The sequence below is a fragment of the Neofelis nebulosa genome, chromosome 15 (genome assembly GCF_028018385.1).
Source record: "Neofelis nebulosa isolate mNeoNeb1 chromosome 15, mNeoNeb1.pri, whole genome shotgun sequence".
Classification (NCBI taxonomy): Eukaryota; Metazoa; Chordata; class Mammalia; order Carnivora; family Felidae; genus Neofelis; species Neofelis nebulosa.
The window spans coordinates 37086667-37114633 of record NC_080796.1 but is presented as its reverse complement, the minus strand read 5'-3'; the positions used below and the strand labels follow the sequence as shown (position 1 = coordinate 37114633).

The following is a 27967-nucleotide window of genomic DNA, read 5'->3' as shown; positions in this document are numbered from 1 at the left end:
TAATTAAACTTGCTTTCTCCTATTAATCTGTCTTACATTGTTTTAATTATTTGACCAGCCAAAATAGCTAAGAGGGTGAGGGGGGAAATTTCCCCCTTCCTGACAGCTACTCACTTCAGACATTACCAAGGTCTCATTTCATTCCTACTCTCAGGTTGTAGGATACAACACCAGGCATGCACAGTCATGGCCAAATATGTAAAACTGAATTTAAAGTGTGTTTAGTTACGTTTCAGAGGGAGACAGGCCTGGTTTAACCTCTGATATAATTTCATTTTTAAAATTTTGCAATAATGGGGCTGGCCATTTTCCTAATACTAGTCACTGCCACCTAAAAACATTTGTTGAGTTAGATACCAGTGACTCTGTATGAAATGAACTGCTCTCCGGGAGTAAAAAATTTCCTGTACCCTTCAAGCTTCTTTTATCTGGTCTAAGGGTTAAGTTAACATGAGGCAGATTAACAGAAGAGGAAAAAAAAAAACCCCAAACCCCAAAATTTAATTATGTGCACACACAGGCCCAATAATGAAATTCAGACCTAAGGCAATGATAAGGCAGGCAGTTTTTAAACTTTTTCATCAAAGAGACAATAAACTTGTGAGGAGTAGACAGGAAAAAGAAAACTTATGTTCAGGAGCTTCAATTAGTAAGAAATTCTAAACAGCATGTGGGCTGAGGTAGTAAATTAGTCAAAAGTAACAAAGTTTGTTTATATGGCCTTCTTGGCTTTAAATTCCCTGTTTCTGCTGATAAGGATTCCCTATCTCTCTACCTCCTGGCACAGGGAGGGTGCCTTCCACATGGGAGATTTATTTCCCCTTTTCGCAGGACAGAGTTAGGTCAGAGTGTCCTTGCACTGGCTGTTTCTTCAGCAGCTTTAATGCAAAGTCATCAGGAAGCCATGGTGGCCCCTTTTGGGGTGACCTGCCCTGGGCCCCTACATTGCCAACTAAAGAAATTGTTTAGGTACTGAGGGTGTTATAATAAGATATAAACTCCAGTCCCCAGCTTCAAGATGCTCAAATCTAGATAAGGGATAAAATATGCAAAGGAAAAGCTAAGTAACCCCCAGGAAATGTTCAGTGAGTAGCTCCAAAGGTGTTACTAGTCAGAAGAGGATGACATCTCTAGGGGCTCCAATCATGGAGACAGACTAACGAAGGAGATAGGAATGGAACTGACCTGGGTACCCATAAAGGATGGGTAGGATTTGGCTAAGTTAAGGGAAGATGGAGAGCATTTCTTACCAGATCAGGAGGTAGACTGCAAGATAAACACAAACATGGCATACTAGAGTCACTGAGTGGCCCGATATGGTGTGATTTCTTCTCTGCTGTGCCAATCCTTCTCTGCTGTTGGTTTTGTCCCCAATCTGCATACTCAGCCACATCCAGCTCCTTCTGTGATCCAGACCTAAGGCAGAGGTGGCAGGGAGGGCGGGATGGGTATTAGCAACCTCCCAAGCCTGGAGATCAGGAATTAGTCTTGCTAATATATACCTACTACCATGCTAATGTGTTTTAGTGATTTATAATAAGAACAATAGATTTGGTCTTCACCCCAAAGTGTCTGGCACAGAACTTCTCAAATCTTGGGACTTTCCTGTGCTGATTTCTTTGTCATGTTAAGGAAGTGACTTTTGGAAAGAACCTAGGGATGGGGCCTGGTTGCCAAGGGAACCAACCTAGTGACTAAAGGGTTGGAACTTTTAGTCCCCTCCCCCTTCCATTTGGTTTCTCTGTAAGAACCCAACTGGCATCATGGGCCAAAAGGAACCAAGACAAAAATACACAGAAGGGAAAATCCTGGGATTCTTTTCTATGAATGTTTCACACACACACACACACACACACACACACACACACACACACACAATGCCTCAAGGGGAAAAAAGGTACATGATAGGAGGATTCAGGTTTCCAGCCTCTTCCACCCCTCCTTTCCCAACTTAATCTTTCCACAGACTACAATAGCATAAATTCAGCCACTCGGGTGGATAGAGCACGGTAATGGTGATGTAAACTGAAGGTAAGGCTGCTGAAATCTACCCGCTTCCTCATGAAACATGGTGGATTTTACATCTAATAGCCTTGTTCTGGTTTGCATCTTAACCTCTTAGACTGCAGGAGACCTTTGCTCAGGAACAGCCACATCACTCTTGATAGCATCTTGGACCTTGGTTCCTGGATGCCATTCACATCTCAGATTGCTCAACTGCTACTTATTCAAATCTCTCTCAGACTTGGCATTCCACACCCATAATGTAGCTCAATCTCCTCTTGACTCCCAGCCAAGTGATGCTCCCAATACTGTCCTCTCTGGCAGAGAGTAAGGTTTATGCTGTTATTCATCCAAATTTATGATACAAAGTATGATTCATGCCTAACTGGTTAATAAGTATTCAGAGAGAGGAGGCAAGGTTAAGAGACTGGGATGATACTACAAAGAGATACTGCTGAGTTTTCCCTTTTCTGTAGTCCATTCTTTACTTACGGAACTTTGTTGAACTAAGCATATGAATTTTGTCTAATCCTTTCTTTGGAAGTATTTGACTTTTCATAAGTCATAGAAACCGAGAGTCAGAAGAAATCTTAGATCTCATATAGTTCAATTTTCTATGGAATTCAGGAATCCTATCCACAGCACACCTCGTCCAATACAGGTACCATCTGTGGTCTAGATATGTCGCATAGTGGCCCATTCAACTGTTGACCACCTCTAATAAGAAATCTACCACTTGTTAGGCCAAGAGTAGTTGGTATACTCCATCGTGTGCTGCCCTTTCAGGGCATTCTCAGAGCACCCTCCGGGGAGGAGCTCTACAATTAGGAATTCAGTCTGAGAGAGGTTGGAGTAACTCCAGGGCAATCCAAGCAGGCTTCAATAGGCAAGATGGGATCAAATCTCAGATAACATGAGAACAAGATATAACTCTGAGGAAAGACATGAGTTGAGAATAATGGCTTTGGGCAACATTTCCTGGGTATAGTACTGATTACTATAGATCAGAGGTCAGGCACTATTTAAGCACTTTATATTTATCAGCCATTTATTTCTCACAACAATTTCATGAATATTGTCTTCATATTCTAGTCGCAGAAACTGAGGTACACTGTAACTAGTCCAAAGTCATGCAGCTGAAAGAGCTAGAATTTGAATCCAGGCCAATGGGATCTGGAGCCTGGACCCTAACCACTATATAAACTACCTTAATAACTGTAACTAAGAATGCCTAAACCATGTGCCAGCCATCATTCACTCATTTATTCCTCATAATAACAATCCTATGAAGCATATACTATCATAAAACAGCTAAGTAACTTGCCCAAGGGTGTGCAGTTAGTGAGTACTGAAGTTGGGATTCAAATCCAGGTAGGCTGGCTCTAGATCTGCTTTTCTCCACTCCTCTAAACCCTCTTGATGCGACGCTCCATGTAGATGGTGACAGGGTCAGATACAGAGCTTTGCCATGGGCAGGGAAGGCAAATGACAAAGTGGGCAAGAGCAGAATAGGTGCCAGATGGTAACAATGTGGAGGGAAATTAGATACTGACTGTGATCCAGGATGCCCAGAGGACTCTCAACACAGTCCTTCTTGCTAAGGACATAGAGAAGCCAAATCATCTCTAAATAGAAAAAGCCTATATACAATCAGAAAGAATGCCCCCTTACAGAAGTACATTCAGGAAGCTGCCTCCGTGCAGAGAAGGAAGTTACTGTTCCAATCTGGCAGAAGACAAGCTCCAACACACACCGGATAATGGGGAAATGAGGCCTAATATAATCTGCCATTTTCTGGTTTCAGGAAGGGGGTGGGACATTTGCAGATATCTGAATGTTCACTGTGAACATCTGGAATGAAGGTATGACTGGGACAAGTAAAGAAAGGTCCATTTAAAATTCTACCCGTTGGATTCCCTTTCTAAACAGCTTTGCCATGAGCTATTTAGAAACTTTCATGGTACATGAAGGTATTTAAAAAATGCCTCTGAGTATTGAATAATAAGTCGTGCGGAATGTTAAGCAGTGAAATTTGTTTTTTGTTTTTTCCAGAAATCCATAAAATAAACTTCTTAATTAAGACTGAAGTCCTTTGGAGTCCATATTTGGTTATTTGTTTGTTCATTCAGAGAACACAGCTCTATAATTTGAAATATTATCTAAATCAATGTTTAGAAAATCATATTTGCAGGGAAATTTGCGATTCTAAAAAACAGATTCATTTACAAAGCAAGTAATTTTTTAAAATATTAAATAGTAATTCGATGCTTGTTAGCTGCAGTCATTCAGGAAATAGCAATACATTTTCAGACTTGCCCTCATGGAGCTTACCTTCTAGTGGGGAGGGAGAAAATAACCAGAAAAAAAAAAGTAAAATATAGGACATTTTAGACAGTGGTAAGCTCTAAGAAGAAAAATTAAGTAGGGAAGAGGACAGAGGAGGATGAGGGGGAGGAGGAAGAGGAGGAGGAGGGTGGTGACATGTGGCAATTTATATAGCATGGCCAAAAACGATATTAAAATGCACACAGTATTTCTTAAAGTTTAGGATTACATAGTATTTCTTTTTTTTATAATTTTTTTAATGTTTTTATTTATTTTTGACAGAAGGACAGAACATGAGCAGGGGAAGGGGCAGAGAGAGAGGGAGACACAGAATCCAAAGTGGGCACTGGGCTGTCAGCACAGAGCCCAATGCGGGGCTTGAACTCACAGACAGAGAGATCATGACCTGAGCTGAAGTCAGATGCTCAACCGACTGAGCCACCCAGGCGCCTCAGGATTACACAGTATTTCACCTGTACTGAGAGGTAATCTGATGTATATCTGAGGCATAGATCTGATATGCACCACCAAAATAACGTTAAGAGGCAAGAGAAGATGTCCAGGTAATTTTAGGCTTCTAGATAGCAGCACCTTTCAAGATTATACCCATAGTGAGACACCTCGGATTTAAATTTCACTTTAATAATGAATATTTGGCGTCTTTCTATTTGTTTTATTGCAAAATTAGTTTCCTAAACTGGCAGCAGGGCTAACATTTTCTCTAGAAGACTTTCAAGGCTACGAACGCGTGCTCTTGAGAGCAGGAACTATGTTTCTTTTTTGTTTTTAATTCCCCAGGGCACCACAGTGTCTGGAACATACCGTTCAAAACAAGTTCGGTACCTGGAACCCACTGAACCCACTGAATGTGCATGTCCAGTAAGTGCTAACTACAGGAGGTGGTCCAAGGGAGAATGCCGAGTCACGAGGTCTGCTCAGGCACAGCACCTGTCACCAGCCTCAGTCATCAGCAGGCTGTGTGTGTGTGTGTGGTGGTTTGGGGGGGGGGGGGGGGGCGGTTCCAACTTCACAAGGGCAGATTTCTGACGAAATCTCTTACTTGGATTGAAACCCTTTCTGGTGTTTTCCCTCTGCCGAGGTGGCACGAACATCTGAAACGTGGTCCTGTCTGCTCTAAAGGAAGGGTCCGATCTTGACAGCTGTGCTGGGGCGAGGCCAAATTCGTCCTCTGACTGTGGACCTGGCCGTAGGGGAGCCCCTCTTCGTCTGCCTCTTTGTCTCCGGCGTTTCTGCCTACCCCTTGCTCCCAGTCCCGAGTGGCCGAGTTGCCCAGGCCGCCTCTCACCCTCCCGCCCACCCTTTGCACCTCCTCCCCACCTCCTTCCTCCCTCTCCCCAGTCTGTTACTCGGGGTTACAGCATCCTTCCGGGGAGGAGGACGCCCAGCCTTACCTTCCAGCCCCGCCTTCCGGCTTTCCTCCGGGCAAATTTGCTCCCGCCTCCTCCCTCACGGAAGCTCCCCGATTGGCTTACGCGCCGGGAGGAGACTCCCACTGATTGGTCAGTAGCCGTCACCCGCGGTGACATGACGTTGTTGGGGCGGGGCCTGGTGCAGGGTGCCGCGGGCCTGGAGGCGCTCGAGTACATCTGCTTCGCCTGCGGACTCCGACTGCTCGGGCTGAGGTTCGCGGCTCACGCTCGGGCTCACTCTGCCGGGGAAAGGGTCGCATGAGCGGTGGGCCAAGGGGTTGGGGTTGGGGTGCAGGGAGGGCCTCGGGTCCTGGGCCCGGGGTGCGGAGGGGGGAGGAGGGCCGGGGCTCGAGGCGGCGCGGGGGACCCCAGGGACATGGTGAAGCTGAACGATGAGGAGGGGGCAGCGATGGCACCCGGGCACCAGCCCACGAATGGATACCTCCTGGTGCCGGGAGGCGAGCCTCCCGGAAAGGTGAGCGCCGAGCTGCAGAACGGGCCCAAAGCCAGCTGCCTGACCCTGAATGGAGTGTCTCGGGACAGCCTCGCTGTCGCGGCGGAAGCCCTATGCAGGCCGCAGACTCCGTTGGCTCCAGAGGAGGAGACCCAGACTCGGCTGCTGCCCACGAGCCCCGGGGAAGAGACCCCGGGGACCGAGGGCTCCCCGGCGCCCCAGACCGCGCTGTCTGCGCGGCGCTTTGTGGTGCTCCTGATCTTCAGCCTGTACTCGCTGGTGAACGCCTTCCAGTGGATCCAGTACAGTGTCATCAGCAACGTCTTCGAGGGCTTCTACGGCGTCTCCTCCCTGCACATTGACTGGCTGTCCATGGTGTACATGCTGGCCTACGTACCCCTCATCTTCCCGGCCACGTGGCTGCTGGACACCAGAGGCCTACGGCTCACCGCCTTGCTGGGCTCAGGCCTCAACTGCCTGGGCGCCTGGGTCAAGTGCGCCAGCGTGCAGCAGCATCTCTTCTGGGTCACCATGCTGGGCCAGTGCCTCTGCTCCGTGGCCCAGGTGTTCATTCTCGGCTTGCCCTCCCGCATCGCCTCAGTGTGGTTTGGGCCCAAGGAGGTATCCACGGCTTGTGCCACCGCCGTGCTAGGCAATCAGGTAAGGACTAGGGTGATAGATGAAAATCGGATCCTGAAAGAACAACATAAAGTACTAGGCTGTATGAGCTGAGCATATGGATGGACCCTCAGGAGGCAGTTGTGTATAAATGAAGGAAAGGAGATGTGTAGTCATAAGATAGGAGGCAGTCTTGGATTAAAGAGGACGTTCGATTTATTTGTAAGGACAGAACTTTGAAAAGCGGTTTAAAGTGACCGCCTTATCATCTTGCTTTGAGAATGACCTATAAAATAATGAACTGAACTGGCCCATATAACCCTAACATCATAGAAAACTTGTCAGCGTAGTAAGGAATGAGACTTAGGCAGCGGGCAGCGTAGTAAGGAATGAGACTCACCCCCAGTGTTTTCTTTGTAAAAGGAAGGTGTTGGATTCTGGGAAGTTTGTTCTCATTTTGAGTGAGCAGCTCCTGTTTTATTTTCATTCATTCATTCATTCATTTTAAAAGTTTATTTATCTTTTTTAGTAATCTCTACACCCAACGGGGGCCGGAACTCATGACTCCGAGATCGAGAGTTGCGTGCTCTTCCCACAAAGCCAGCCAGGCGCCCCTCCTGTTTAATTTTATATATTAGCAGTCAGCAGAGTGCCTGGCACATGACACTTATAAATGACAGCTAAATAAATGTTCTGGTGGTAAAGACCTCACAACATTCCTGAATCCACTTAGCGATTGTTAACAGTAAGAAAATGCAAGACAGATCACAGATCATGGAACCCGTTGTAAAAGGGTGGCTTATTTTGTCAATTGTTCCTTAAAGTGCTTCCTAGTCCTTCTAACACAATAGGTTCAAATTCCAGCAGCATTCCAGTAGCATTACTAAGTGGAATGGTGTGTGTGTGTGTGTGTGTGTGTGTGTGTGTGTGTGTTGTAGTTGAAGACTGTTTCTTTTATTGTTAATACATTTTGCAAGTGGAGTTCTGTGATACTTTCTGTACATTGTATTGAGTGTTCATTCAGCTTGAGTAGAACGTAGTTAAAAGTCTGTAAACCAAAAACTTCACGCAGTAAGATTTAGCTAAAAATCTATAAAAAGACTAGCTCTACATGCTTCCTACTTTTTCTTTATTTTCTTTGTCTAAAAGTACAGAAGAAAAGGTAGCTTGAACTGTAGTTGTTGTGTATTCAAAATAATTTATATAACTGATATTTTAGTTGATTGCTTTCATGTGTTTAGATAGGAACAGTTTTCTTAAAGTATTTTTCATTTACAAAATTATATTCAATATTAATACTTCATTGAGCATGACAGAAATATTAACTCCATATCTATGGATTATCTGTTTATAAACAATAAATGGAAATGTTTTCCCATAGGCAGATTTTCCCTCTAACATTTAGCACACCTCTGCCTTCTTCCTATAAGGAAGGTGTTCTCGTCCCTCCTGTGGCTCTAGTAGCTGTGAACTTGCTCATGGCCCCCATCTTCAGCCTAAATTGTGGAGTGATCATTCATAATAATATTCAACATTATTGAATAAGAACCTGGCACCATGCTAAGTATTTTACATGCATTGTGTCCTTGAATTTAATAATGTTAAGGTAGGAACCATTAGTCTCACCATTTTATAGATAAAGAAACTGAGACTTGAAGGGGTAAAATTATTTTCCAAAAGTCACACAGCTAATTGGTGGCAGCATTTATACCTAAGTCCATCTGATTCCAGCATCCTAACTTTTCATTCTCCCATCTCTACTGCCAGGTCTGTAACCTGAGAGACCCTTCAAAAAAAAAAAATCCTTATTTATTTATTTTTGAGAGAGAGAGAGCACAAGTAGGGGAGGGGCGGAGAGAGAGAGGGAGACACAGAATCCTAAGTAGGCTCCAGGCTCTGAGCTGTTGGCACAAAGCCCGATGCAGGGCTTGAACTCATGAGCTGTGAGATCATGACCTGAGCCAAAATCGGATGCTTAAACTAGTCCAAGGTGCCCCTTGAGAGACTCTTTTTATTTTGTATTTTTATTTAAAAAAAAAATTAAGTTTATTTATTTATTTTTGAGAGTGGGAGCAGAGAGAGAGGGAGAGAACAAGAATCCCAAGCAGGCTCCGCACTGTCAGCACAGAGCCCGATGTGGGGCTCGAACTCACAAACCGGGAGATCATGACCTGAGCCAAAAACAGGAGTCGGACACTTAACTGACCAAGCCCCCCAGGCACCCCAAAAGACCCTTTTTATTTATTTATTTATTTTTTTATTTATTTTTTTTTTTTTAATTTTTTTTTCAACGTTTTTTAATTTATTTTTGGGACAGAGAGAGACAGAGCATGAACGGGGGAGGGGCAGAGAGAGAGGGAGACACAGAATCGGAAACAGGCTCCAGGCTCCGAGCCATCAGCCCAGAGCCTGACGCGGGGCTCGAACTCACAGACCGCGAGATCGTGACCTGGCTGAAGTCGGACGCTTAACCGACTGCGCCACCCAGGCGCCCCAAAAGACCCTTTTTAAAACATAGATCAGGGGTGCCTGGGCGGCTCAGTCAGTTGGGCATCTGACTTTGGCTCAGGTCATGATCTTGCGGTTTGTAGGTTCAAGCCCCACACCTGGCTCTGTGCTGATACCTCAGAGTCTGGAGCCTGCTTCGGATTCTGTGTCTCCCTCTCTCTCTGTGCTCCAACCCCTCTCGTGCTCTGTCTCTCTCTGTCTCTCAAAGATGAATAAATGTTAAAAAAAAAAAAAATTAAAAAAAAAGAACATAGATCAGATCCTGTCATTGCTCTGCTTTGAACTTGCCAGTCATTTCCCATAATACCTAAAATCTAAACTCTACTCGAAAATGTCTTCTTCTGTTCCTTAAACAACACTAATTTTGGATTTTGTGTAAGGCCCTTTGCAGAAACATTCTCTCTGCCTGGAATGTTCTTCCTCTTAGGGTCACATTATTACATCCTTACTCTCACTTAACTTTCAGTTTAAATTCATTTTAAATATCATTTAGTGGCATTTCTTGAAGATCCCCTTTAGAGTTGCCCAGTCACTCATTACATCATTATACTGTCTCCATATAGCGCTTATCACATCTGATATATGTTTATGTATTCATTGTTATTATTCATTTCCCAAACCCGCCATTAGATTCTAAGTGTCATGAAAATAGGCGTGTGGTCTGAACACATACAGTTGTATCTCCAGCCTTTAATGCAGTTCCTGGCACATTGTCGATTTTCTATAAAATTTTGTTGAATAAATGAATGAGCTTCAGACTCATATAGATACTGTGGGGCCGAATATTTCCATATGATTCCACCCATCAAAATTTACCTTGTCTTTTAGTTCATTTCTCTTCCCTTCTACTGCTACTCTTAGCTCTGGCCACCTGCAGCCCTTACCTAGAGCTTGCTGACTGATTTTCCTATCTGCAACCCTTGCTCTTTTCCTGCTACTCTGCACATTTATCCCCTGTGGTCTTCATAACGTGCACATCTGTTCAGGGTACTCCCTTGCCCTCTGCAGTGGCTTCCTTTGCCTTTAGGATAAAATTCAAGCTCTGTAATGTGACAATGTGAGACCCTCCGGATCTGCCTCCTGCCAGCTCCTCTGCTTCGCCTCTGCACACCCACCATTCCTCACATCCACATTCCGTCACTGCTCTGAGGGGAATTGTCCACAACTTGCAGCCTCTCACAAGGTCATGGTCTTTTCCTTCCTCTGTACATGATGGCCCCTTGGCTGGGAACACTCCGGTTTCACTTGGCTAATTCCAATTTCTTCTTCAGATCTTAGCTCCTGCAGAAATCTTTCCTGAACCCCAAGTATATACAAGGTGCTCCTTCAAAGTAGTGTCTTAGCTAGAGTGTATACCCCAGCTTGTATACCCAAACTGTATACCCCAGTTTGCCTGGGATGGTCCAGGTATACAGTTGTTCATTAGGCTAATTACTCATGTAGTCCCTTTCACTCTGAATAGTGTTCTTGTTCAGATGATAGATCACATGATCATCCAGGTTTAGCACCCTCTACCTCTCCATCACTGTACTTACCACATTCTATTGTAATTGTTTAATGTCTCTATCGAGCTTTTTGTAAGGGAGCAAATGAAGTATTTGGTGACTATTAGTGTCTGCCTCAGGTGCCTTTTGGAAACCTGTCTTCGGCCCTTCCTCCTCACCTTCATCCCTGAAAGAATCTATCTTTCTCTATTGAGCTCCCTTAATACTTTGATTTTATTTGTTTCATTGTGATTATCATATTCAACCTTACGTTTTTCTTACTGAAGTGAAATTCACATTACATAAAATTAACCATCTTAAATTATAGCTCAGTGGTATTTAGTACATTCCTAGTGTTGTATAACCATCACCTCCCTCTAGTTCCAAAACATTTTTATCTCCCCTCAAAGAAGACCCAGTACCCACTTAGCAGTCACTCCTCCCTCCCTGCTGCTTCTTTCCCCTGGTAACCACTGATTTGCTTTTTCTCTCTATAGATTCACCTGTCCTAGACATAGCATGTAAATGGAATCATACAATATGTGACCTTTTATTTCTGGCTTCTTTCACTTAGGATGTTTTCAAAGTTCATCCATATTGTAGCATATATAAGTACTTCATTCTTTTTATGGCCAAATAATCTTTCACTGTATGGACATACCACATTTTGTTTATCCATTCATCTGCTGATAGACATATGGGTTGTTTCCACCTTCTGACTATTGCAGTAGGGTGCTATGAATATTCATGTATAATATTTGATATTTGTTTGAATACCTGTTTTCAGTTTTTTCCACACTGGCGGCACTATTTTACAATCCTACTAACAGTGTACAAGGGTTGTAATTTTTCCATGTCTTGCCAATGTTTGTTATTTTCCAATTTTTTGTTTGTTTGTTTGTTTATTACAGCCATCCTTGTGGGTAAGAAACGGTATCTCGTTATGGTGTTGATTTGCATTTCCCTACTAATTAACTTACGTTGAACATTTTTCTTCCCATGTTTTGAACATTTATATAGATCTTCTTTGGAAAAATGTGTATTCAAGTCCTTTGCCCATTTTTGAATTGGTTATCTGTCTTTTTGTTGTCAAGTTGTGAGAGTTCTCTATGTATTCTGGATAGTAGACCCTTCTTAGGTATACGATTTGCAAATATTTTCTCCCATTCTATACATCATCTTTTCTCAGCCTTATGCTGCATATTCTTATTCCCCTTTTTGATTGTAAGCATCTAACGGGTAAGGACTGTACCTTATACATCTTTACAGCAGACTCATTCAGATAGTAGGAGTTTGTTGAATAGGAAAGACATTTGTCAGCACTTACCCTTTAACATTAGAACATGGTGCTTTAGGGTTTACCCCTTACACCTCAAATACTGGATGTCTTCTCTATGTTGTAATAATTGCCAGTTTGTCCTTTTTTTCTCTTATACTAATGGCTATTAACAGGGTTATTTATTTTACAGCTTGGAGCTGCCATTGGCTTTTTGCTGCCACCAGTTTTAGTGCCCAACACGCAGAATAACACAGATCTTCTGGCCTGTAATATCAGCACCATGTTTTATGGAACATCATCTGTTGCCACATTTTTATGTTTTTTAACAGTAATTGGTGAGTGAATTTTTTCCCCTATTGCTTAAATAGATAAATGCATGACAAACACATGAAAATAAAAATAGCTAACCCTCAACATTTTTATGCTAATATCTCCGGTGCCATTTGCTTGTTTCATTCTTGCTGTTGCCCTTGTTCAGATAACGAATGCTACAACCCTAGGGATATGTTATGGTCGGCTACATCTATTTAAATATTGTAAAGGTTTGAACACTAATTCATCTAATTTACCTCCCTACTAACTTTTCTTCCCTGATGACTGTTGTTGCAAACATATTAGCTGCCTCCTCTTTGCATACTCCTCTACGTGTTCTGCATCTTATGCTAACATAGCCAGGAACAAGTTCTTCTCATGCTTTAAATGACGCAAATAGGCTACAACTTTTTTTTTTTTTTAACAATAAATCCCTCCAAGGATCCCCATTTTAACAATTAACTGGATCTGAAAATGTTGACCGGTGCACGATCCTGGGCAGCAGCAAGCTGTTCAGCAGAATCTCAGACCGGCAACTGTCTGCTTGTTAGGCCACTCCAGCAAAGCCCTGCTGCCTCCAGTCGTCACTGAGTCCTCTCGTCTGGGCCTGTCTCTTGAAGCAGTCAGTCAAAATCAGCTGCAAGCAGCCATCAGCAGTTTGGAAGAAGGTTTGGGAAGGTCTGCTTTTTAAAATTTATTTTTATTTTTTTTAATTAAACTTTTAAATTTTAATTTAATTTTTTTAGAGAGAGAGAGGGAAAGAGAATGAGCAGGGGAGGGGCAGAGAGAGAGAGAGAGAGAGAGAGAGAGGGAGAGGGAGAGAGAGAGAGAGAGAGAGAGAGAGAGAGAGAGAGAGAGAGAGAGAGAGAGAATCCCAAGCAGGCTCCACACTCAGCATGGAGCCCAATGCGGGGCTTGATCCCACGACCCTTGGATCATGACCTGAGCCGAAATCAAGAGTCAATGCTTAACCGGCTGAGCCACCCAGGTGCTCCTAAAGTTTATTTTTAATGGGAAACAATTTTGATTTCAGGCAAAAGGATAGGTTTTTTAAGTAATATGTTTGCTAATATAACTATAATATTGCCCTTTGGGCACTCAGTATTGTTTAAGACTCAGTATGTCTTAAATTGATTTGAAGAAGAAAGCAACTTTAAAGTAAAAAGGCCATCTTTTAATCATTAACATTTACATCAAGTTGCATTATAGCTGGAGTTTAAAAATTTATAGATTAATTTTTACCACGGCTATAATAGTAATGAAAAATTCAAATTTTGTGATCTCCAGATATGAAATCTTTAGTTTTCAAAGAAGTGTAGGCTGAAGACAGTTTTGATAGAGACTGCCTCTATAGGTGAACTGCCCATATATTTAATCTCCCAAAGATAATGAACAAAATACTCTCTTGGTAGCATATAAAGTATGCTGACACGTCCCACCTACTTACGGTTGGTTTTTATGTTTCAATTAGGGAGTGACACATTTGCCCTGTACAGACTACTGAAAAAGGACAAATTATCCCTGTACTATTTTAGCAATTTAACAAAGATATAAACAAAATCTACAGTTGGCCCTCCAACAACATGGGTTTGAACTTCACAGGCCCACTTATACATGGGTTTTTTACAGTCCTGTAAATGTATTTTCTCTTCCTTATGATTTTCTTAGTAACATTTTCTTTTCTCTAGCTTGCTTTATTTTAAGAATACCAGGGGTGCCTGGGTGGCTCAGCTGGTTGAGCGTCCAGCTCTTGATGTTGGCTCAGGTCATGATCTCGTGGTCATGCGATGGAGCCCTACATCAGGCTCTGCACTGAGCATGGAGCCTTCTTGGAACTCTCTCTCTCCCTCTGCCCCTCTCCCCTACTTGTTCTCTGGTCAACAGTAGGCTATTAGTTATTAAGTTTGGGGGGAGTCAGAAGTCATTCATGAATTTTCAACTGTGTAGGGGATTGGTGCCCCAAACCCCCACATTGTTCGGGGTTAACTGTTTATTTTTTAAAAGCAAACTCTTAAGTCTACTTTTCTGGTAGCTGTATTTGATTTGCTAAATGAAATGTAGTTTATATACATTGTGCATAAATGGATCCTCTGTTAGCACTAGGGATTATTAAAAATGTAAAACCCTCTTTCCTTTGATTGCTTGTGTTATCTTCACATCAGTTCTGGTTTTCCTTTTTCTATTGTCTTCAGTTGCTTGTCTCTTCGGAAGAAGTGAGAGAACAGGTTCTATATGTGATATCTATACATGTGAAATTATGTGTATGATGCATATATGTTTAAGCATATCTATATGAGATGCTACAAAGATAAGATACCTATTTGTCAAGGAAGGGGACAAAAAGGCAATAATAATAGGTGTGACCGTTGACATAGCACCCTGTGTTATTTGAGAAATTAAGAGACCTATTCATGTACATTATTGCTTATTTATGTACTCATGGTCTGAATAGACAGTGGAAATGGAGCAGGGAAAAAAGGACTCACTGTCAAATTTTGCTTGGTGACCTGTAATCTTAATGTTATGATGCCAAGCATAGTATAAAAGCAAGATAATTTACAGTTGTGACCTGAAAGTCTCAGGTTGAAATTGTGATATTTAAACAAAAAATGTACCTGTTTTTCTTATTCCCAAATATTTGTGATTGAGGGAGATATGGGCTATTTTTAAAATCCCTACTCGGGGCGCCTGGGTGGCGCAGTCGGTTAAGCGTCCGACTTCAGCCAGGTCACGATCTCGCGGTCCGTGAGTTCGAGCCCCGCGTCAGGCTCTGGGCTGACGGCTCGGAGCCTGGAGCCTGTTTCCGATTCTGTGTCTCCCTCTCCCTCTGCCCTTCCCCCGTTCATGCTCTGTCTCTCTCTGTCCCAAAAATAAATAAAAAAACGTTGAAAAAAAAAAAATTAAAAAAAAAAATAAATAAAATCCCTACTCAAATGTCCTTAATCACTAAGGGACAGTCCTACTTCCCTCGAAATTCTGCCCATAAATACTTTGGAAGCCCAACCAAATCTGGCAAAGTAATTTGGCTTTGCTGATGCTTTTCAGCAACGTGTCATATACTAAACTGGTATTCAGCAGTCTTTCAAAAATGCTATCTTGAGGCTTCATGCCATGTAACCCTCCTGCCTTCTTCCCTCATGGAACTTACATGTGAATGTAATCCGTCTAGCATTTCTAGGAATTAACCCAAGCCTTCCACTGAATTGCACACTAATACCTCATTCTTCACACCCCACATGATTATACCCTCTGACACGTGGTTGTTTGGTAAGTACTGAACATGTTTAAAGGCCCGTCACATGCTGTATCCTTCGGTCTTCACAGCCGTATGAGGACGGTAGTATTATCATTCCCATTTTATAGATGAGGAAAGTGAGGCACAGAGCGCAAGTGAATTTAACCTATCCATGGTCACAGTAAATACTGAAGGTGAAATTTGCACCCAGGTACCCTAAGTCCATATTTAAAATGTTATGTATAAAAATAGGGCATTTTAATTTTTATTTAGTTTTGTTTTTGCTCCACTTCAAATTGCTCTTGTATAAGTGGTGATGCTGTTGTATTTGAAAGCTGTTCTTGTGCAGCACAGCAGTAAACTATATCACTTCACTCAAGTGTGCATGTTAAAATGCTTACCATCCTGATCCACTAACATGAGTGAATGAGAGAAACCAAAAGTAATGGCAGTCAGCATATTTAATGTTACGGCACTTAAACACGTGAATAAAGAACATGTTTGCGTAATTTTACTTTTGATTCTTATGTTCAGGATATTTATATATAGGCTGCTATTGTAAACTTTTAACAGAAATATGTTTCACCCAGGTTATGAGAATTTCAAGCCCTGAGATAAAGTCTCTGACTTCTTAAAAATAAATATTCCTCAAAAAGACGATGTATTTTGTGTAGCATTCAATAATTACAAAATTAGTTTGCAAATGTCACATAATCCTCATAACAGCTTGTTGTTATTTCCATTTTATGAATGAGAAATCTATAGTTGAGAGATAGGAATTGACTTCTTCGGAGTTATACAAAATAGGAGGCAGAGCCAGTATTCAAACCTTTACATGTCTTATAATAAGTTAATATGTGTAATGTCTGCTTGAATCAAACAAGGACAAGTAATGAAATCAAAAGGTAATGTTATTACCTAATTCCAAAAAGTAGAAGTACTCCTAAACACAATAGATATGCTTATTCATCATGGGAGAAAAAGTTTGACTGTGGTGCCCCCCAAATCCTTTGGCTACTTTGGAAAATAACTGCTTTAATAGTTTATTACTATCACTATTATTTATTATTATTATTAATTCTTATTATTATTTTGTAAGCTCTGTGCCCAGTGTGGGGCTTGAACTCACGACCCTAAGATCAAGAGTCGCATGTTCTACCAACTGAGCCAGCCAGGTGCCCCGATAGTTAATCATTTTATTGGCTCACGCTTTTGGTGGGAGAAGAAAGTAGAAGACTATTGCTTTTTAGTTTTCAAGGGAGAAAGAAAAGCCATATTTCATCATTTGAAAGAATCACTGCCAAGTGAACAGGGGCAGAGACCCTGTTTTCTGTTCCTCTGTTTCCCTTTCTTCGTATAGAATTAAACCTGACTTTAGCGTATTGTGTAGCTAATACAGGCCTGATTTTATCCAACAGGGCAGTTAATTACCTGAAACTAAACGATAACACGTGTATTCAGGAAATAAATTTAGTAGCGTTGAAGATTAATAAGAATTGTTTTCATTTTGAATTGGAGTTCAAAGCTGAGCCTTTTATACTTACTTTACCAGAGTAAATAAAAACCTAAGTAAGAGGCTTAAGACTCACTCAATCCCCATGACTCCTTGTAAGCATGGTTTTTACATTCTGAAGCTTTGTTTTACAACTGTGTGAGTTGTGTATTACCAATATTAATGAAAAGAGATATCTCCTATCTTAACTAGGACACAAAGAGACTTTCAGGAAAGGACAACAGACGCCCTCCACAGTGCAAGGAGCAGATAGGGTGAACGGAAGAGGAGGGATTGCCAACAACTTAAACATTTTATGTCTACCAGTCCAGTCCTCCGATGTAAGCATATTAACCAGTGAATATTCATGAGTATGTCTCCTCTTGAATTAGTTGTGACACCTATAAAAAATAGAAGTCTGTTTTAGTTTGATAAGTTTTCAGTATATCATAATTAACTGATGTTTTGGTGAGCTCTGCTGCCATGAATCCACCTGGACCTGTTTCAATTCTAGAGGTGTAATTAGATCAGTTGATAAATTTCATATCAAAACTTAAAAGGAAATAGTTAACTAACTCAAGATAATCTTCTAAGAGTTCAATAACAGGGGTACCTGGGTGGCTCAGTCGGTTAAGCGGCCGACTTCGACTCAGGTCACGATCCCGCGGTCCGTGAGTTTGAGCCCCGCGTCGGGCTCTGTGCTGACAGCTCAGAGCCTGGAGCCTGCTTCGGATTCTGTCTCCCTCTCTCTCTGCCCCTCCCCCGTTCAGGCTCTATCTCTCTCTGTCTCAAAAATAAATAAATGTTAAAAAAAAAAAAAAGTTCAATAAACATATTGGTTTGCTTATTTCTGATGTTACCTCCAATTACAAATTGAACTAAATTTAGAAATGGAATTGTTGACTACCTACTATAATAAAAATTAATCTTGCTTAACTGAAAATGGAATAATCAGTGGGCAAGGTTGTGGCGTGTTATTGATGGTTTTGCAGTTAAGTCATGTGAACTGGCCAAATCTCTGAGTTGTAGTAAGTTTCGGGGGACCAGGAGGACGTGCCTCACTTAAAAATCAATGAAACTGAAAGCCTCACTGTAAGACTCTCACTACCTCTTTAAATTTAAACTGATGGAGTCCACTCACTAAATACGTGTATTTAATTTCCTTTTCATGTCTGTTTCTAGCATTCAAAGAAAAGCCTCAGTATCCACCAAGTCAGGCTCAAGCAGCTCTTCAAAACAGCCCCCCTGCTGAGTACTCCTATAAGAAATCAATAAGGAACCTATTTAGAAACGTTCCCTTTGTCCTTCTATTGATCACTTATGGTAAGTGGTTTTCTTTTATTTTCTGCGACGTCTCTGTAAACCTTTGAGCACTGTAGATTATTTTCACTTAATCTAGTGGTTTGAGCTTTAATGAGCTAGGTTTGTTAACTGTAAAAATAATGACGGCACAGTCATAAATTTTGAACTAAAAGTGAAAACTTCAGGATGGATTTTCTTACACGTTTTTAAAACAAAAACAAGTAATAGATCTCAAATAGACAAATTCTGTCAACTTTTTTGAGTTTTCACAGAGTATTTTAAGTCCTTTATAAATTACCGTAAGCTTATGGGAAATGTCACCAACAGCTCCCTTCTCTGATCCTGTGCAAACTGGCGTCTGTTTGGACCTACCCAGTCAGGACTAGACACTAATGCGATCACCTTAGCCAGTTCTAACTTGAAAAAGAATTCTCACCCTTCTAGATATTTCAGGACAGCTGACAGATACTCCTCTGACACTGTGGCCTTGACTGCAGGCACCAACATATTTGCCTCCCTTCAGAGTTTGCTGACAGTTCATTCTTTGTTTTTCTTAAAAACATTTTTTTAATGTTTATTTTTGAAGGAGAGAGAGACAGAGAGTGAGTGGGGGAGGGACAGAGAGAGAGGGAGAGGGAGAGAGAGAGAGACACAGAATCCGAAGCAGGCTCCAGGCTCCGAGCTGTCAGCACAGAGCCTGACGCGGGGCTCGAACTCAGGAGCCGTGAGATCATGACCTGAGCCAAAGCGGGACGCTTAACTGACCGAGCCACCCAGGTGCCCCTGTTCTTTGTTTTTCATGTTAACTCTGTTTGTATCAACTGCCAACACCCCTTATTTCTGTCTTGTCTTCAGAAGTCACTCACTGCTGTTCTCTTTTTTACATCTTTTTGGGAGTGCACACCCTAGTACATAACTGTTTTACAAGTGGTTAAAAATTATGCCCTCATCTAAACACTCACCCTTTTACCAGGATTACTTCATCTTTTTTTCTTTTTTTTTTAGTACAAATTGTTCAACACCAAAGTAGAGCGTTTAGTATGGTGAGTCCCTGTGTACCCATCATCACCCAGCTTCAATGATCAGCATTTCACCATTCTTGCTTTATTTCTTTCCTCTACTTTTTTCCTGGAATATTTTTTAAGCAGATCCCCAGATGTTATGTCATATCATCATTAATACTTTAGCATGTCATAGTTCCCTTTCTTAATTTTGCTGGTTACTTCTGTTGGTTAGCTTAACCCTAAAACACGTAACTGGGAAGTAGAGTAAATACAGTGGGTCATTTTTATCTATAAGAACAAATTCGTTTCTGTAGCCTATCATTTTTTTTTTTTAATGTATGAAATTGATTGTCAAATTGGTTTCCATACAACACCCAGTGCTCATCCCAAAAGATGCCCTCTTCAATGCCCATCACCTACCTTCCCCTCCCTCCCACCCCCCATCAACCCTCAGTTTGTTCTTTTAAGAGTCTCTTATGCTTTGGCTCTCTCCCAACTCTAACCTCTTTTTTTTTTTTTCCTTCCCCTCCCCCATGGGTTTCTGTTAAGTTTCTCAGGATCCACATAAGAGTGAAAACATATGGCATCTGTCTTTCTCTGTATTGTAGCCTATCACTTAAGGAAGAAAGATTCCTACCTTCTTTTGTCTCTCACTGTTTCCCAAGACAAAACTTTCTTTCAGTCCATTTATAACCAACCCCTTGTCACAGACACACACATACACAAACATGCCTCTGCGTGCATATACACTGTTAATACTAGTCTCTGTAATTTTGTGCCATTACTCCTTTTACCTGAAATGTGCTCCTTTTTTCCACTAAGTGATCCTACAAGAGCCAACTTAATGTTTGCCTCACTTATTGTTCATTTTGTTACTCATTCATTTATTTGTTTATTCCATCAGTAATTATCAACAATGACTGTAGAGTAGTGCTCTAGATACGGTGTGGGCTAAAAAGAAGCATAGTATGTGATTTCTTCCCTGAAGAAATTAGAATCCAACTGGGGACGTAATATAAACATCTAAAAAGCGAACAACAGTTTAAGAGTCATTTCTTTTGTAACACATCATTTAGTACTTCCTTGATTATACATAAGTGATAAGGTGAAAATTTTTTATTTTTTTTTGAAATTTATAAACGACTTCCCTATATATTATTTTATCTAACTTTTTTGAGATAGAAATATTATACCTATTTTATAAAGGATCAGAGTTCTCTTTTCTTAATTCTAAATTTTATTTATTTGTACAAAATTTAGTAGGTTACAAAGGATGCATAGTGCACACAGTATAAAATTCACAAGGTACAAAGGGCGTACAATGAAAAACCAGTCTTCCCCCATCTCTGTCCCCAGGTTACCTCTCTGTTTCCAGGGAGTTCCCCTCCCTGGAGACAATCACTGGTATCATCTGCTTCCTTGTGAGGCTGGTATAACCTTGATACCAAAATCAGACAGGAACAGTGCAAGAAAAGAATTATAGGTCAATTTCACTTATGAAAAAAATGTAAAAATGCAAAATAAAATATTAGCTAAGCTACGTTAGCAATTTATAAAAATGACAATACATCCTGGCCGAGTTTGGTTTAAGAAATGATGTTGTACTAAACTGATTTAACACTAGAAATTCATGAATATAATTTATTGCAGTAAAAGATCAAAGAGGAAAATTTGCCCAATAGTTGAAGGAAAAGCATTTGATAGAATTCAATACCCGTTGATTAAAGACTTAGCAAACTGCAAAGAAAAATGAACTTTATGAATCTGATGAAGTTTACCTACAAAAACTCTCTACTAGACATCATTCTAAAGGCAGAACCTTAGGAGCAGCACTATGCTTTAAAACAAGGATGTCTGTGTCATCGCTTTTATTCATCATCCAGATGGAAGTTCTGGCTGGCTCACTAACAAAATTTAAAAGTAGATGAGTTGAAAAGAAGAAAGTTGCTATTATTCATAGATAATATGATTATATACACTATAATCAACTATGTTGATTATCAAAAGTCATCAAACTATGGCCTATGAGTCAACTCTGTTGCCTGTTTTTATAAATAAAGTTTTGTTTGTTTACATATTGTCTATTGCTGCTTTTGAGCTGCAAGGGTAGCACTGAATAGTTGCATCAGAGACCCCAGCACCTGCAAAGCTAAAGATATTTACTGTCTGGCCCTTTGCAGAGAATGTTTACTGACCCCCTGATCTATAAAAATAATGCAAGAGAACCTACAGATAACTATTAAAACTAATAAGAATGAGTTCAGCAAGATTAGTAGATAATCTGACAATGTGAAAATATCGACTACATTCCTATGTATTTATAGGAATTGTATTCCTTTTTAAAAAGATGTTTATTTCTTTATTTTGGTGGGTAGAGGGGCAGAGAGAGAGGGAGGGAGAGAATCCCAAGCAGGCTCCACACTCAGGGCAGAGCCCAACCTAGGGCTCTATTCCATGAACCATGAGATCATGACCTGAGCCCAAATCAGGAATCAGATGCTTAAATGAATGCGCCACCAAGGCACCCTGATAAGAATTGTATTCCTATAAAAAGATATTTTTATAACAGCAGCCAACACTATAAGATGTCTAGGAAAAAAATCCAACAAAAGAACTTTGTAAATTAGAAAATTAGAACACATTAAAAGACAAGAGAAGACCTCAATTAAATGGAGAGCTATGTTTATAGAAGACTTGAGACTATAGTGATGGCAGTTAACGTTACAGAACCATTGTATTAATAAATGACAGTTGCAGATTTGGATTGACAGAAAAGCCAGATACAGGCACTAATTAGGACACTAAACAGAATTTTCTTGTTGAAGGAATTAGAAAGAAGGGGTTGGGAAAAACCGTGGAGAGTTTAATAATAATCCCCAGGACAGTTGGAAAACTTTCTTGACCTCATAGTCTTCACCAGAGGAGTAAGAGTTAGGGATCATAATTTTGAATGAGTGAGTCACATCCCACCTTTTAGCAGTGCACCTGTCTCCCTCAATGTCTAGTATTATATATTGAAAGTTGGAGCAGAGTTGCACATGGGATGGTCTGGATAGGGACTATACTCCTGAGATAGGTTTTCAGGATTATATACAATATCCAAAACTTAGGAACCAAATAGTCCAAGCTAACATTGTTTTTGAGGTAGGGCTATTTGGAGAAAAATTGTATCCCTTACTATGCCAACTATTGCTACTTGCTATCTGAAACTCAGAAAAATAATATATTCTAGGCTCAGATAACACTATCTCTTGCTATTATAATTCTTATCCAGACTCTTGCTCTCCTTACTCCGGTCTGGAATAGATTCAAGATCCCATAGGATACAGCGCAGTAGAGGACCCCCAAGCCAGAGCACAGACCTTCTTTGTTTTCCTTGGCCTCTCCAGGCTAACCTAGCTGGGTCCCTATATATTCCTGAACTCAATGGGACATGAGCAACAAAGGCCAGTTACTCAGGGTTTTTTGATATGATCTTTAGATAGCTATAGGTCTCCTTTTGCAATGATCTTTAGATAGCTATAGGTCTCCTTTTGCAATCTTCTGTATACACAGGGTTTGTAATGGAACTTGACTACTTCTAAAATTCCTGTGAGAGAAGTAAGGGCCAAGAGCAAAGATAATTTTGTTGAAGACCAAGTTGAGGGCACATTCTTATATCAGGATATATAAAACAATGATTATTAAGATGCCATGTAGGGGCGCCTGGGTGGCTCAGTCGGTTAAGCGGCCGACTTCGGCTCAGGTCATGATCTCACGGTCCGTGAGTTCGAGCCCCGCATCGGGCTCTGTGCTGACAGCTCAGAGCCTGGAGCCTGTTTCGGATCCTGTGTCTCCCTCTCTCTGACCCTCCCCCGTTCATGCTCTGTCTCTCTCTGTCTCAAAAATAAATAAACGTTGAAAAAAAATTAAAAAAAAAAAAAAGATGCCATGTAAAATCAAGGGACAGACCATTAGGTTACCACAACAGAGTAGAGATCCCAGCGATCTACCCCTGTGTCTGTTTGCAGGCTAGGTTGTATTGTAGCAATGAAATTCTGCCAAAAAAACCTCAGCAGCCTAACACATCAAAAATGTATTTATTGCCAATACTACATGTCCATTGTGAATCGGCAGCAAGGCTCTGCTCGTCAGTTAACTCAGGGATCCAGGATGACATCTTGGCACAGGCTGTTGTGATTACTAGGGCAGCAAATGGGTAACGTCACTTTTGCTCACATTTAAAGTCATATGGCCATGGCACTAGGTACCTGGAAGGAAAAAAACCACTATACAGTGATCCTCCCTTGTGCCTAGTTTCCTCTTCTGTGGTTTCAGTTACCCGCGATCAACCGCAGTCAGGAAGCTTCTGGCCTGTCCACAGAAGCTCAGCGGTAGCCTGACACTGAGTCACACCGTGTCATTCACCTCACTTCATCTCATCACATAGGCACTTTGTCTTTAATCCACAGTAAGACGAAAACAGTACAATAAGATATTGAGAGAGACCACATTCACATAGGTTCTATTACTGTATATTGTTATAATTGTTCTGTTCTTTTATTAGGTACTGTTGTTAATCTCTTACTCTGCCAATTTATAAATTAAACTTTAATATAGGTGTGTATGTATGTATAGGAAAAAACAGTATGCATAGGGTTGGTGCCCTCTGCAGTTCCAGGCATCCACCGGGGGACTTGGAACATACCCCCTGCACACAAGAGAGGACTGCTGTATTTGCAGTCATCTCCAATGACTAGAAGGTGCATATATGAAAACTAGATGTTTGGTACAAGAGAAACTATACAGCGAATTGTCCTGGGATAATTGAGCAATAAAGTCAAATTAGCTCTCTATGTCATACCATGAACAAAAAATGAATCACAGTGGATTAAAGACCAAAGGGTAAAAATTAGAACTTTAAAGTTTTAGAAGCACATGTTTTAGAAACTGGCTTTAGTATTCTTAAAAAGAATTTCTCATGTAAAAAACACAAGGGCACCTGGCTGGCTCGCAGAACATGCAGCTTTTGATCTCGAGGTTGTGAGTATCAAGTCCCACGTTGGGTATAAAGAGTGCTTAAAAGTAAAATCTTGGGGCATCAGGGTGGCTCAGTCAGTTGAGCATCCAACTCTTGACATCGGCTCAGGTCATGATTCTAGGGTTGTGGGATCAAGCTGCATGTTGAGCTCTGCACTGAGCATGGAGCCTGCTTAAGATTCTCTCTCTCTCTCTCTCTCTCTCTCTCTCTCTCTCTCTCTCTCTCTCCTTCTGCCCCTCTCCCCCACTTAGACTCCCTGTCTCTCTAAAATAAAAAAAATAAATGGGGCACCTGGGTGGCTGAGTCGGTTAACTATTTGACTTCGGTTCAGGTCATGATCTCATGGTTCATGGGTTCGAGCCCCACGTCAGGCTCTGTGCTGACAGCTTAGAGCCTGGAGCCTGTTTTGGATTCTGTGTCTTCCTCTCTCTCTCTGCCCCTTCCCCACTCACACAATGCTCTCTCTCGCAAAAATAAAAAATTAAAATTAAAAAAAATTGTAATAAAATAAAATCTTAAAAAATAATAAAACATAAACCCTAAAGAAAAAGATTGATAAGTATGATTACATTAAGATAATGGTCTTTTCTAAAAAGATATCACGGGGGGCCCTGGGTGGCTCAGTCTGTTGAGCATCTGACTTCAGCTCAGGTCACAATCTTGCAGTTCATGAGTTCAAGCCCCGCGTCGGGCTCTGTGCTGACAGCTCAGAGTTTGGAGCCTGCTTCAGATTCTGTGTCTCCCTCTCTCTCTCTGCACCTCCCCTGCTCTCTCTCTCTCTCTCTCTCTCTCTCAGAAATAAGTAAACAGTAGAAAAAAATACAATGAAATGAAAAGACACCATAAAAAGTGAAAAGACAAGACATAAAGCATGAGAAAGTGTCTGTGGTGCATATAACCAACAAAGGATTAGCACCTACAATGTAAAAATAGCTCATACCACTCAGTGAGAAGAGAACAAACAATTTAAGGGAACCAGAAGGCCTTTATGTGTTTGTGTATTACTCATGTATGATGCTAAACCTTATTACTTATCAAAGCAATGCAAATCAAGACAGAGTAAGAAATAATATTACATGTATTCAAGTTGGCAAAAAAATAAATATTTTTTTTTTTTTAAATTTTTTTTTTTTCCAACGTTTTTTATTTATTTTTGGGACAGAGAGAGACAGAGCATGAACGGGGGAGGGGCAGAGAGAGAGGGAGACACAGAATCGGAAACAGGCTCCAGGCTCCAAGCCATCGGCCCAGAGCCCGACGCGGGGCTCGAACTCACAGACCGCGAGATCATGACCTGGCTGAAGTCGGACGCTTAACCGACTGCGCCACCCAGGCGCCCCAAAAATAAATATTTTTTAATCTAGAGAAAACAAATATGGCAAGAATATGGAGTAAAGGAACTCTGCGAGTAGTATAAACTGATAAAACTGTTTGAAAGAGCAATTTGGCTCTATCCAGAAAATAGACATTCTGCTCCTAGATATGGACTTAGAGAAATCCTTATATGTAATAACAAAAACATAATATTCATTGCAATATTATTTTAAATAGCGAAAAATAGGGAAAAGCCTTAAGTGTCTATTGACTTTACAAGAGATCATTAAATTGCAGTATTTTTCACACAATGGACTATTAAATAGTAGAGAAAACTAATGAACCAGAATTTAAAGTATTGCCTCAGGTAAATCTCAAAATCATAATATTGAGTGATAAGAGCAAGCTGCAGATGATACACATATAATATCTAAAACGATAAGCGCTGACATCAGGAAAGGAGTTACTTCTGAGAAAGAATAAGAGAGAAGAACAGGATTAGAGAAGATCTAAAAAGTTAATCTAAAGCAAAAATGGCAAAATGTTAAGGGTTTATGAAGCTGGGTGATGAGTAAGGGCATTTGCTAAATTACTATCTGCACTATTTTCTATGCTTGAAATATTTAATAATAAAGAGAAAGAAAGAATTAACGTAAGTCTTGCTAGGTTGAGAGGCTTACCTAAAGTCATGCAAGATATGCCAGGAATCCTCAAGATTCAAACGTAGTCATGTGCTTTCTGATAACCAGCTGTTTTTATTTTTCCCTTTTTACATATTCTGTAATTAATATTATTTTACTAATTGCCTTGAAGTCTTTGATGCAGGGGTGACATCTCTGAAGTAGGGATTCTGTCTTCTGTTTGAACATTCATTAGCTCGAGTACACTGTACGTGCTCAATAAGCAATCCGTAGTGCTTGATGGCTATATGCAGTGTTATGCATGGAGACATTATTTATGGTTGGCATATCTGAGTCTCAGTAATAATAAATGATGTAATGACAGAATTTTACTATTGTAATCTCTAGTAAGTTTAGGTGTTAAATTGATCACTCCATATCCTGAAAAGGAATGGCAAGAGATTTTAGTTTTCTGTCAGCTGTCTAGGAAATACATGCTATTTTCACAATTGCCCCAGAGTGCTCATATCACATTATGAACTAGTAAGTGGTGCATTTACAATTTTCTGTTTGTTATTGTAGGTATCATAACTGGAGCATTTTATTCAGTCTCAACATTATTGAATCAAATGATATTGACATATTACAAGGTAAGTGTCTGTCTGTGCCGTGTCACATGCCTGGCCAAGAATGTTTCTTAAGCAGTGTGATTCCTGTTAGTGTGATCGTAAGATTAAAGATTTATAGGGTAACCGGCTGGCTCAGTCAATGGAGTGTGCGACTCTTGATCTCGGGGATGTAGGTTCGAGCCCCACATAGGGTATAGAGATTACTCAAAAATAAAATCTTGAAAAAAAAAGGTTTATGACCTTATTGCTTTTAAGAGATTTATATTTGTTTTAATTGAGAATACATTTAATCTAATTTATAAAGCACACAAAATGGAAAGCAGAGGTTATTATTACAGTGATAATACCTAAGTCTTTTTTTGATACTTTTTTTTTTAATTTAATGTTTGTTTATTTTTGAGAGAGAGAGAGAGAGAGCGCGAGAGAGCATGAGTGGGGGAGGGGCAGAGAGAGAGGGAGACACAGAATCTAATGTAGGCTCCAGGCTCTGAGCTGTCAGCACCGAGCCCGACGTGGGGCTCAAACCCGCTGATCGTGAGATCATGACCTGAGCTGAAGTCAGATGTTTAACCAACTGAGCCACCCAGGCACTCAATACTTTTTTAAAAAAATGTGACTGGTTATATGGGAAAAGACAAAGAGACAATTTTAAAGGAAACCAATCCAAATATAAAGAAGTAGATATCAAGCTGTGACCTCTCTTTCCTTTTGAAAGGAGAAAGCAGTTGTAATATATAAAAACAGATTAATCTCCTCAGACTTCTGTGAATTCTAACAAAGATCATTGCATTTTCTAACCATGGAGGAATGAGAAAAATTTCTTTTGATTTCTCCCACATTTTAGGTTTTCTTTTTTTCTGGTTTGAAAATAGAATGCCCTTCACATGTTCGTTACCTGCCCCCTAACCCACTCACCTAACAGATATACTAAATTTCC

General features: G+C 40.7%; 3 protein-coding genes across 5 annotated transcripts in view; 1 reads left to right on the top strand and 2 right to left on the bottom strand.

Moving 5' to 3' along the window:
- Positions 1 to 5869, bottom strand: part of SPATA45 (spermatogenesis associated 45) — a 30542-nt gene extending 24673 nt beyond the window's left edge. The window contains exons 1-2 of one of the 3 annotated variants that reach the window (XM_058700867.1): positions 5742 to 5869; positions 1251 to 1416 (exon numbers count right to left, since the gene is read on the bottom strand). The gene's annotated coding sequence lies outside the window, so the exon portion shown is untranslated. Of the gene's footprint in view, positions 1 to 1250; positions 1417 to 1562; positions 1671 to 5389; positions 5608 to 5741 lie in introns of those variants that run through there. The other 2 variants (XM_058700869.1, XM_058700865.1) reach the window with 2 other exon arrangements.
- The window catches only part of ANGEL2 (angel homolog 2), a 254102-nt gene that overhangs the window by 118456 nt on the left and 107679 nt on the right, over positions 1 to 27967 (bottom strand). The window lies entirely within an intron of this gene.
- The window catches only part of FLVCR1 (FLVCR choline and heme transporter 1), a 38339-nt gene continuing 16286 nt past the window's right edge, over positions 5915 to 27967 (top strand). The window contains exons 1-4 of the mRNA XM_058700842.1: positions 5915 to 6873; positions 12293 to 12437; positions 18324 to 18464; positions 26984 to 27051. Of these exons, the coding sequence (XP_058556825.1) occupies positions 6136 to 6873; positions 12293 to 12437; positions 18324 to 18464; positions 26984 to 27051 (1092 nt within the window). The 5' untranslated portion in view covers positions 5915 to 6135. The remainder of the gene's footprint in view (positions 6874 to 12292; positions 12438 to 18323; positions 18465 to 26983; positions 27052 to 27967) is intronic.